This window comes from Salvelinus namaycush, chromosome 7, assembly GCF_016432855.1.
Source record: "Salvelinus namaycush isolate Seneca chromosome 7, SaNama_1.0, whole genome shotgun sequence".
Classification (NCBI taxonomy): Eukaryota; Metazoa; Chordata; class Actinopteri; order Salmoniformes; family Salmonidae; genus Salvelinus; species Salvelinus namaycush.
Genome location: NC_052313.1, coordinates 16,026,753 through 16,038,976, shown reverse-complemented (window position 1 = coordinate 16,038,976; position 12,224 = coordinate 16,026,753). Strand labels below are relative to the sequence as shown.

The window sequence follows — 12,224 nt, the reverse complement described above, 5'->3', positions numbered from 1 at the left end:
AATTTTATCTGGCTTGCCGTTCCAAATAAAATGGAATATTTTTTGTTCATATAATTTAAAAAGCAGGTCACTAGGTGTAGGCAAAACCATAAGCAAATAGGTAAACTGTGATATGACTAAAGAGTTAATCAGGGTGATTTTTCCACAAATAGACAAGTATTTTCCTTTCCATGGTAGCAAGATCTTATCTATTTTTGCTAACTTTCTATAAAAATTTATTGGAGTGAGATCATTTCTTTCTTTTGGGATTTTTATACCGAGTATGTCCACATCTCCGTCAGACCATTTAATTGGTAAACTACATGGCAATATAAAATGTGTATTTTTTAGTGATCCAATACGTAATATGGTACATTTATCATAATTTGGTTTTAATCCAGAGAGGATAGCAAAGGTATCTAGATCCTCTATGAGGCCGTGGAGAGAATCTAGTTGTGGTTTTAAAAGAAAACAACATGAATCATCAGCGTACAATGACACCTTAGTTTTTAAGCCACGGATTTCTAATCCATTAATATTAATGTTTGATCTAATTTTAACAGCTAACATTTCGATGGCAATAATAAATAGATATGCCGATAGTGGACAACCTTGTTTTACTCCTCTAGATAGTTTAAAACTTTCTGAGATGTAGCCATTATTTACTATTTTACACCTAGGGTTACTATACATCATTTTAACCCATTTTATAAGAGATTCCCCAAAATTGAAATATTCTAGGCATTTATATATAAACTCCAGTCGTACTTTATCAAAAGCCTTTTCAAAATCAGCTATGAAAACCAGACCTGGTGTCCCCGATATTTCATAGTGTTCTATTGTTTCCAGTACTTGCCTTATATTATCTCCAATGTATCGTCCATGTAAAAAAACCTGTCTGATTAGGATGAATAATATCTGACAAAACTTTTTTTATTCTATGCGCCAAGCATTTTGCTAGGATTTTTGCATCACAACACTGAAGTGTAAGAGGTCTCCAATTTTTTAATTGGACTGGATCTTTATATATACCACTTGGGTCCTGTTTCAGTAATAACGATATCAGACCTTCTTGTTGCGTGTCTGATAATCTACCATTTATATAGGAGTGGTTAAAACAAGCTAATAATGGTCCTTTGAGTATATCAAAAAAAGTTTTGTATACTTCCACTGGTATGCCATCCAGCCCTGGAGTTTTCCCATCCTTAAAGGCCCCAATTGCATCAAGCAGTTCCTCCTCTGTAATTTGGCCTTCACATGAGTCTTTCTGTACAGATGTTAATTTTACATTATTAATAGGAAAAAAATCCATACAATTAGTTTCAGTTAGTGGAGATGGAGGAGCCTGAAACGAAAACATATTCTTAAAGTACTTTACTTCCTCTTTGAAAATATCATTTGGTGAATCATGCGTGACTCCATCATTTGTAACAAGTTTTAATACATTTTTTTTGGTAGCATTTCTATATTGAAGATTGAAAAAGAATTTGGTGCATTTTTCCCCATATTCCATCCAGTTCGCTTTATTTTTATAATATATTACACTGGATCTTTCTTGAATAAGTTCCTCCATTTCTTTTTGTTTTTCCTCTAACTTATTCTGTGCCTCTATGGTACCGTTTTTATTGCTATCTAACTGTACTGTTAGTCCTTCAATTTCCTTTGTTAATATGGACTCTTTTGATCTAAATTCCCTTTGTTTTATAGATGAGTACTGAATTGCATGGCCTCTAAAGGCACACTTAAAAGTGTCCCATACAATAAGGGGATCTGCTGTACCTATGTTATGTCTGAAAAAGTCAGTTATAAAATCTTCTGTCCTAGTTCTAAACAATTTATCATCTAGTAGACTTTGATTAAATTTCCAATATCCTCGCCCACGTGGAAATTCTGTAAGAGAAATATATATGCCAATTATGTGATGATCCGACCGCATTCTGTCCCCTATCAACACTTTTTTAACTTTTGGTGCCAGAGAGAATGGTATAAGAAAGTAGTCAAGACGACTAGCTTGATTCAGCCTCCGCCATGTATATCTCACTAAATCAGGGTATTTAAGTCTCCATATATCCACTAATTCCAATATATCCATGACATTCATGATTTCCTTAAGTGCCTGAGGGTGATAGTTTGTAGTGTGATTTCCTTTCCGGTCTATAGAGGTATTTAAGACCGTATTAAAATCTCCCACTATAATAATAGAGTCTAGTGTTGCTTGTAGAGTTGATAAATTCTTATATATATTTTCAAAGAAGCTTGGATCATCATTATTCGGACCGTATAGGTTAACAAGCCATATTTGTTTATTGTCCAATAACATATTTAAAATAATCCATCTACCTTGAGGATCTGTTTGGACAATTTGCACATTTGGATCAAAATTATTGTTAATTAAAACCATCACCCCTTTTGAATTTCTTTGCCCATGGGAGAAATATATTTTGCCCCCCCAGTTCTTTTTCCACAAAACTTCATCTAAAACTGTTGAATGGGTTTCCTGTAAACAATAGATATTATAATCCTTCTCTTTTAGCCAGGTAAATACTGATCGTCTTTTCTTATTATCTGCTAAGCCATTACAATTGTAACTGGCTATACTTATTTCACCACTTACCATAATGAGACACACCTTTCATTCTTTTAATCAGAATATATTTTTGTAAACGTACTATTAAAAAGTAACATAATGATTGAGTGTCTATATAGTTGTACCATGATATTTGCATTTCTACTAAGTAAACCTCCAATTGGTCCCTACTATTCCACCCGCTAAAAGGCCTCATCTCGAGATGGCTTGTCATCCCAATGCCCGGTAGACCACCCTCGACCCCCTGTATCCCATAGCCCTGAACCGACTGGGATCCATTCTTTGAAAAGAGCATACAGTGCCATTTACCGAATTGAAGAAGATCAATTACCATATGCATTTCCATTGCCCTCACCTCGATTTGTATTATATATATCTGTGGATCATCCTCTATTGTCCCTAACATCTTTACTTCTTCCTTCGCAACAGTTGTGGGATACACACATACACCCACACACACTCAGCCCTTACCCCCACACAACCATAAGCTCACTTTCTCAACAATTGCATCATCCCAGAGCCCAACTCAAGATGGGTCATGATTTACAAATGCACTTGCAGTTGCAGCTGCATGAGAAGGCCTGCAAGACCGCACAAAAAATTAGCAAAAATTGAGATTTATTTACCATTGTCATATCCTAGATAATGGAGGTCAAATGTACACCTTATTCCTGAAACACCCACAATACGGCCACCCGTCATGACCATGTCCCCACGCATCTCCATGCAGTCCGACTTTGATTTTGTGCCGCCAGGGCCACAATAATATACCCCCTCTCTGAATGTCCGAGTGTGACCCCCTCCCCATGGGTTACTGCAGCTAGTGTTGCCAGCACTGCCACTGCCTGGGTGGGGGCACCCCACCGGAATCCCCACCGGCTAGGTACAAGGTCGTCAAGGTTCTCATTAGCAGCTTTGAGAATTTCCTTGTATATTATGCTCTCCCTTTATGGGGCTTTGGCTTTGCAGGACCAACCCTGCCAAGCAGGCTCAGAATCTTGAGGGGGCAGTGCTGCTCTTGGTCTCTGACCTCATTTTAGCTGCATACAGACCGCTTACAGCGGGCACATAAAACAGTTAGGGACTTCTCCTTAGTATCTGGGTCATTCAGGTGGGTGTCTAGGGTATAGTGCCATGGACCGTACCATTAAAATAGGATAATAAATAATTAGATATAATTTATAAAAAAATAAAAAAATAATGTAGTTCTCCATGATAGGACAATAAATAAATAAGACGTATAATTCATTATAAAAGTATATCCATCATCTGAACAACATTGAAAGCCCTCTCATACCCGGCTCACAGCAATACATTGGCTCTGGGATATGCAACCATTTCATTACTCACTCACTCAACTTTCCAAACATAACAAATAAAATAAAAAATAAACACAAACCATACCATCCACACATACTGTGCCTTCTGTTTACTTAGTTTTTATCTTCACTATGTTGAATTAGTGCTTGTGTGTTCAATTAGTTATATGTGAAGATTTATAGAAAGGCTATATTTTTTATTGTATTGTTACAATCAGTAACCGGGCTTGAATTGTGTTTATTTCCCTCGTCTATGAGAACTTTGTAATTTTTAAAATAACCATGGAGTAGTCTTTGTGTCTCTGAACAACTGGTTATCAATATATAGTTTATCAACGACGAGAGCTACTCGTTTCGCTTTTAATCTATTTTCTTTGAAAATTGGATACAGAACTTTGCGCCGTTCTGCAATTTCCTTCGGAAACTGATCATTCATGCCAATTTTGGTCCCAGCAAGTCTTTTACCCAGGCTTTTAACCATTATTTTATCTTTAAATGAAGCAAATTTGGCAACGATTGGGCGTTCGTACCTCTGCCCTCTCTGTCCGAAGCGGTGAACGCGTTCAAGTTGGATTTTGTCGATAACTTCGCGTGGAATCTGAAGCGCTGTAAGGAGGAACTCTCTAACTATAGATTCAGGAACTTCTCCTTCTTTTTCTTGGATACCTGTAAGTACCAAATTCTCTCTCATGGATCTAGTTTGTATGTCCAGTAAGGTTTCTTTCAGAACGGTGTTCTCCTTTTTAATTCCATTCATTTCGGTTTCAATCTTATTGACTGTCCCTTTTAGCGCGTGTGTTTGCTTCTCCAATGTCGCAGCTTTTTCATCACTCATCTCTAGGCTTGCCTTCAACTCTTTTATATCCTTACTAACTAATTCAAGTATACCCAGTTTGTCATTTATTGATTTTAACAGATCGGTTTCGACCTTTACCATTCCCTGTGGTGAGAATATTAAATCATCAGTGTCTGTAGAAGAGTCACGTTTTCGTTTTGTAATCGGTTCCCCTGTCTTACTCTCCGTCATGTTTGGTTGTTGCCTGTTTTCGTAATATTTGTCGATAAATGTCTCTAGTTTTAGGATTTGTTTTGTGTTATTGTCCAGATTGAAGGTTATCACTCACCAGATTAAGTAGTGCTAATATTTTAGTCTAATTTAGCAGATATTTCGAATATTATGTTTTATCTTGAGGTGCTCTACATAAATCCCTTCAGTCCGCCATTACCCTTACGTTACCTTTACGTCATACGTCTGCCAAGCCTTACGTCATACGTCTGCATACCCATTGTTCAATCACTGATGTTAATTGATTGGGTAAAAAAGAAAACTGTCGATGAACCCCCGTCCTCTCTTCCTTCTCCCCTCCAGGGACTTCAAGAGTAAGAACGTGATGCTGCGGACGGACCTGACGGCCATCATCGGGGACTTTGGGCTGGCGGTGCGGTTCGAGCCGGGCAAGCCCCCAGGGGACACTCACGGCCAGGTGAGTGGGCTACCATCAGTCTGGTTGCGTCCCAAGGGTTAGCTGCTTTTGACTAGTGTACATGAATTAGGGAGCCATTTAAGCCGTGAAAATGTATCATACTAACTATGAACAAGGAACATCATGGAGACACTGTTTTAAAGTTAGCTCCACATACTCACACGACAAGGAAGTGTGTGTGTGTACGTCCACTTGGTTGTGTGCGTAGTGGACCTTGTCTGACAGTATCTTGTCCGTCTATCTCTGTCGTCCAGGTGGGTACCAGGCGCTACATGGCGCCGGAGGTCCTGGAAGGTGCCATCAACTTCCAGCGTGACGCCTTTCTCAGGATAGACATGTACGCCATGGGCCTGGTGCTGTGGGAGCTGGTGTCGCGCTGCAAGGCGGCCGACAGTGAGTCATATACACGCAAACACACACACAGGATCCTTTTCTGCGATTTATCAGCAACCATACCACATTGGAATCAGGATGAGACCTTTTAATGCTGTGTAATAGACAAATGAGAACGCATAGCTTATGGGTAACGATGTAGCATAGCCTATAAGGCTTTCCGTGCTAAGACACGTTGCTGTTGTGTTGATTGGTCAGGCCCAGTGGATGAGTACATGCTGCCGTTTGAGGAGGAGATCGGCCAGCACCCGTCCCTGGAGGACTTACAGGAGGTGGTGGTCCACAAAAAGATGAGACCGGTCTTCAAGGACTGCTGGCTCAAACACGCTGTGAGTATGCCAGCTCTGTCTCCAACGCAGAGAGCAGTGGGTCAATGCTGGGATGTACAGTACTTAAAGCAGTACAGTTTGATTCACATTTCCCACAATGTCACCCAGGCATGACTTGAGTGTGTAAACATGTTGCCTTTTTTTCACACACACCCCCCCAACCCAAAGAGACAAAAACATAACCACCAAACATTCACAGACAAATAAAAAAAAATCCTCACATTTCCAAAAATAAAAATGCATAAGTATAATATGTAGTCGCAGATAATGCAGAATGCGCATAGACTATAGCCAATATTCACCTAAAAAATAAGGAATATACAGGTTTATAATTCAATGCTTCTACAATATCACTGGTTTGCAAAAACTCTGGTGCTTTCTTTTTTACTATATAAGTACATTTTTCAAGAGCTAGGCTTGACGTTAATTATTATGACCAAGTGATGGGGAACTGACATAGTGGAGAGAAATTGAACATCTAGCTTGTAATAGACAGAGTTCAACCATTTTCTTCTCTCTCCTATGTAAAGAGATATTCCCTCTGTAAAGATTTAGGATGCAAAGTTGAGGGATTAATGGTATTGGGGTAGAGGTAACCTTAGAGATATAGTGCAGTACTGAGCTCAAACATTTGTATCTCAGCACATTCCCCCAGGCAATGAAACAAGGTGCCTAAAATGCGTGTTACATTTAACACACAGGTCTGGGGTATTAGAGTTAATTTTGTGGAGCTTAACATGGGTGGGATATATATTGTCATTATCCAATTGTATTGCAGCAATCTCAGGCAGGTGTTTCTGTATCTGAGCGTTAGAGCATATCATACCCCAGTCCTCTGCTGAAATATCTTCCTGCATATCTTGTATCCACTGAAGTCTCTTACTATCAGAGTTGTCTTTATGTGTAGCTACCATTTTCCCATATAATGATGTCATCTGACCTCTCCCATAACACATATTAACAGAGAGCGTTTCTAAAGGGGTCAAAGGAGGTTGTAGGGCAGATTGTTGTAGACTGGAAAGAATAAAGCTTCTCAATTGTCAGTATTTGAAAAAATGCTTTTGTTTAGTTCTTCAAACATGAGCCCCTTTTCATTGTATAAATCCATTACTTTAACAATACCTTTTCTTGCCCATTCTTTAAGGTGTGAAATTGTCATTGCACCAAATTGGTGTAAAACTGGATAATACAGGGGATTCGCCCAGATATTTCTATACTTCGTGCCATATAGTTATGGTGTTTGTTAAAAAGGGATTAGTAGTATTCTTCTTTAGATTCTTAAATGGAGCAGAGTACAAATATCCATCCAAAGTTAAGCCTTTCGTGGACAGCATTTCAGTCTGCAGCCAGGGTAAGTATGGTTTCTTAGAGAACCAAAACATTGCAGCCCAGTAATACCACTGTAGGTTTGAAGTTGCAACCCCCCTCTGTCATAGGTCAAATAAAGAAGAGAAAGTCTAAACCTTGGTTTTCTGTTGCTCCAGATACAATTTGGAAGTATCTTTCTGAACTTTGGGAGAAATAAAAAGGTGGAGGAGCCAGAAGAATTTATTGAAATGGATAAAACATTTGGGCAGGATATTCATCTTAATGATATTTATTCTACCAATAATAGATCTAGGCAATGATGTCCATCTGTTGATGGGTTCTGTTGCACTCATTACCATGGGTTCATCATTTGTTGAACTCAAGGAGCTTATTTCTGGTGTGATTTTAATACCAAGATAAGTGAAACCTTGTTCTCTATTCACCAAAGGATGCTGTACAACTGGATGCAGTCTTTCTTGCTTGTTGAGGAAAAGGATAGAAGATTTGGTTTTATTAACTTTCAACCCAGAAAACTGCCCAAAGTTATAAATTAAATTGGAGAGGGAAGAGAGAATTCTTTAGATCTGCTAGGAATAAGAGAGTATTATCAGCATACAGGGCCACTCGATGTTCAAAATCCGATTTTATAATTCCACTAATTGACGGGTGGGACCTTACTGCAATGGCAAAGGGTTCAAAGCTAAAGGAAATAATCCTGGACTGGCTGGACATCCTTGTCTCGTCCCCTGAAAAAACTTAAGGTTGTGAGATCAAATTGTTAGTGTCAACTTCTGCAGTGGGGTCTGTATATCATATCTTAATCCATTTACAGAAGTAGTTCCCAAACCCAAATCTCTTAAGCACTTCAAATAAATAAGACCACTCAACTCTATCGAATGCCTTCTCTGCATCAAGGTAGAGTATGGCAGTATCAGGGGACTGCACTATGTTTAGTACTCTCCTCACATTGTGAAAACCTTGATAGTTTTTCACGAAGCCATTTTGGTCTTTGTGTATTATATGGGAGCACTCTATCCAATCTCCTGGCTAAAGCTTTAGCAATCATTTTTGAGTCGGAGTTCAGAAGAGAAATTGGTCTAACTTTCACGTTTTGTCTGGGTTTTATCACGCTTCAGCATAAGAGTGATTAAAGGTGAAACAACCTTGCTGAAAGGATTCAGCATACATATCCAAAAGTGGACCTAGAAGTTTGTCCTTAAATATCTTCGAAATATCTATTGGGAGCCCATCTGGACCTGCCATTTTACCTCCATTCATATTTGAAATAGCATCAGATATTTCAACACCATCCAATTACTTTTTCCAGATCCAATTTTGTGTCTTTTGAAATAGAGGGAAAATCAAGACCATCCCAAAATGATGTCTGATTAGTTAAGTTCTCAGGAGATTCAAAGTTGTAAAGTGTGTCGTAGTAGGAACCAAATGTTTGGTTTATTTCTACAGGCTCCATTGATAATTGTCCTTGTAAATAATGAATTGCATTAATGGCTCTGTCTGAATTTAACTTCTTCTTAAGGCACCAGGCAAGCAATTTACCAGGTTTTTCACCTTGATCATAGGACTGCTTCAGCCTCGTTAAGCTGTTTGTGGCCTTTGAGGGGGGAAGTTCTTCATACTGAGCTTTAAGAACAAATAATTCCTTGTTCACGTCTTCTGAGTTATCCAAAAGAGCTTCCCCCTCCAATTTTCAGATTTTGCTGTCCATCTGATTTGAAACTGGTAAAAGTCTTGGTCCTGTAACCATCTGGGATGCAAACGTCATCTAGAAGATCCGTTTACTAGTTTTGTATCCCTATAGAAAAATGACACAGGGGAATGGTCACTCCGAACAATACCATCATATCCATTTCCTGCTACATTGGGAAGCAATCAGCAAGAAACATAAAAGTTGTTTATACGAGAATATGATTTAAATGTCAACGAGTAACATGAATACGCCTTTTTACTCAGGTTCTGAGTTCTGCGAGTGTGAAGAGGAGTGATCTAGATGAGGATCAAAAGTGCAATTAAAATCCCCTGCCATTAGACTCCCTTCCTGGTAAAGTCCTATCAATAGAAAAACATTCTCAAAGAATTTGGGATTATCATCATTAGGACCATAAACATTAACCAGATTAATACGATCATTCAAAAGAGTTCCCTGTATCAAAATGTATCTACAAGCTGTATCAGTTATAATATTATCCACTTGAAACGGAACAGAATTTTAAAAAACATAACACCATGAGAATGAGAAGAGAAACAGAATACTATTACCTGCCCTTGCCACCTCCTGCGTACTTTAAATAGGTCATCCTTCAACAAGTGAGTTTCTTGTAGAAACACAATAGAGGAATGAAGTTGTTTAAACCTAGTAATAACCCTTTTAAGCTTGGATAGTTTACTCCATGGACATTCCACAAAGTACATTTCAGTTTTACATTTGAAGTCATTTAACCAAAGATGTAAACATGGAAAAAGCTATAGCATAAAGGCATATCTAAAATATGTTTAGTAACCACAAGGACCGCCTTAATATTTTGTAGTGAGGAAAATATGTAAAGATCTGTTGGAAAGAACATAAATATATCCTAACAGTAAAACACTGAACCCCATTCCCCTGTCCCTAACCGAGACACCCAACGCTTCCTCTTCCACCTCCCTCTAATCGTAGAGTGTAGTCTGGTGGACGACTGATCCGTTACAGGGAGCGGTCTAACCAATGTGACGCTTAACAAAACAGTGTCTCCTGCCTTCTCTCGGCCATTACTCCTCATGAACAAAAAAGGCATATCTTGCAAGATGTTGTGTGAAATATCACACAAAAAGGCATATCTAGGAAGATATGTGAAATATCACGTAGTATTTGTTTGAAAAGTAGCGAAGAATAGCTCCACCTAAAACAGTAACACTAGTTAGTGAACCCTAACTAACGTTACAATATGGACAGTCCAAAATAGTTGTAGATGATCCACAACGTAGGGTCTGCTGCTAGTAGCTACCAAGTAGCAAAATGGCCCATACATATAGCGTTAACGTAGTATGCCATAGTAAGTTTATAAACCCCCAAAAAGTATCAAAGATCAGAAATGAACAGGATACTTGAGATAAAGCGATACCATTGAATATGTGCTACGTTACCAAAAGACCCTTGCACATGATGTTGATGTCAGGCTTGCACGTGAGCATCAATCATTTTAGTCCAAGGATATGATTGAAACTTAAGTCATCATATAAAGTAGTCCCGATGCTTCTCTGTGGTCCAGGATGAATAAGGTCCCGATGTGTCCGTTGACATGGAGCTAAGCATCTTGTCTGACATTTTAGTGTTTTATGTAATCCAATGGAAGAGAGTGATTAACATAATTAAACTTAACATGACGTCCAATGCTCAATGGACAGCTATCTCGCCTGTCATATAGAACAAACTGAGCTAACTGATGATCACATAGTCTACAAATAATATAAGGAAACTGAGTGGGCTAGCTCGCCATATTATTCACTTAACTGTTATGCTAGCTACAGTACTACAGTAGCAACTAATAGATTAGCTAATGTTAGTTAGCTTGCCAACAGACATAATCCAAGGTGGTTTAATTCTCCGTAGTCCAGAGTGGTGGTAAACTTCACAGCGGCAACATGACTAGGAAGAAGATTCACATTGTATGCCACAGATGAACGCCTTGGCTTGAGAGGGAGATTCAAACTCGTGTGACCGTCGATTTTAAGTCAGACGTAGTTTAGCTGGGAAGGCTATTCCAAAGGCAATGTTGAGGGACCTGAGCTGGCGTTTCACCCCATCGTAGCCTTTTCTTTTTTAGTGCAGGTCCGCGGATAGGTCAGGGAAGAACATGATCTCTTGGTCCCCGTACATCACCTTGCCCATACATAGACCTGGCTTTCTGCATCACTTGGAGTTTGTCTTGAAAGTTGAGAAACTTAATGATAAGGACTCAGAGGGGTGGTTTCTCGGGCCTGTAGGAACCTGAAGCGATGGGCTCTTTCAATGCGCAGGGGGTCCGGAAAGTTGTCCGGCCCCAATGCCTCGGTAAGCCATCTCTCTCTCTATCTCTTGCAACTACGTTACCTTTTTCCACTTTTTGGGGTAGATTAACCAGTCTCAAATTAGACCTCTTGTGGTGGTTCTCGAGTGAGCTTAGTTTTGAAGTAAGGTACGCGACCTGTTTATCCAACTTTACGGTCATTGATTTGAAAGGGACGACAGTAACTTCCACCATGCTAATGCGTTCCTCTGATTCGTCCATGCGCGTGAAGTAGTCTTGATGGTCACGTTTAACCTCACCAATCCCTGTTAGTACACCTTCGAGTTTGATTAAAAAGTCTGCCCTCATGGCAAAGATTGCTTCCAAAACCCCTTGGTTCTGGTTTAGGTCGTCTACATCGTTGGTTGTCATGTCGGACTCGTGGTGTGAGGAGCTTGCAGGGCTAACTGGGTTAGTAGAGCTGGCTGAATTAGCAGGGCTAACTGGTCTAACCTGGACCACGTTGTCGATGTGATATGTTCTTCTTGTTTTAGGAGGACTGTGTTTAAGTCGATTCATAATGGATGTAGATACGCCTGACATTGTCCAAGAAAATTGCTGTTTGGGACGAGGATTTAAAATAAGAGATTAAAAGAAGTTTAGCCGAAATTGGCAGGAGAGCACTAAAAACATGTCCGCTCAGTTCAACGACATAACTCCGCCCCGTTAATACACATTTAATACATCTAACAAACACTGAATAAGATGTTAATACATGTAATAAACACTTAAATAACACTAAATAAGCAGATTGGTTTTGCTAAGTGCTGAGTTCCTGTCCT

The 12,224-nt window shown here is 39.2% G+C and overlaps 1 protein-coding gene across 1 annotated transcript in view; it reads left to right on the top strand.

The window, feature by feature from the left end:
* Positions 1-12,224, top strand: part of LOC120051025 (activin receptor type-2B-like) — a 72,993-nt gene that overhangs the window by 54,603 nt on the left and 6,166 nt on the right. Inside the window, exons 8-10 of the mRNA XM_038997613.1 lie at positions 5,255-5,369; positions 5,624-5,762; positions 5,961-6,091. Of these exons, the coding sequence (XP_038853541.1) occupies positions 5,255-5,369; positions 5,624-5,762; positions 5,961-6,091 (385 nt within the window). The remainder of the gene's footprint in view (positions 1-5,254; positions 5,370-5,623; positions 5,763-5,960; positions 6,092-12,224) is intronic.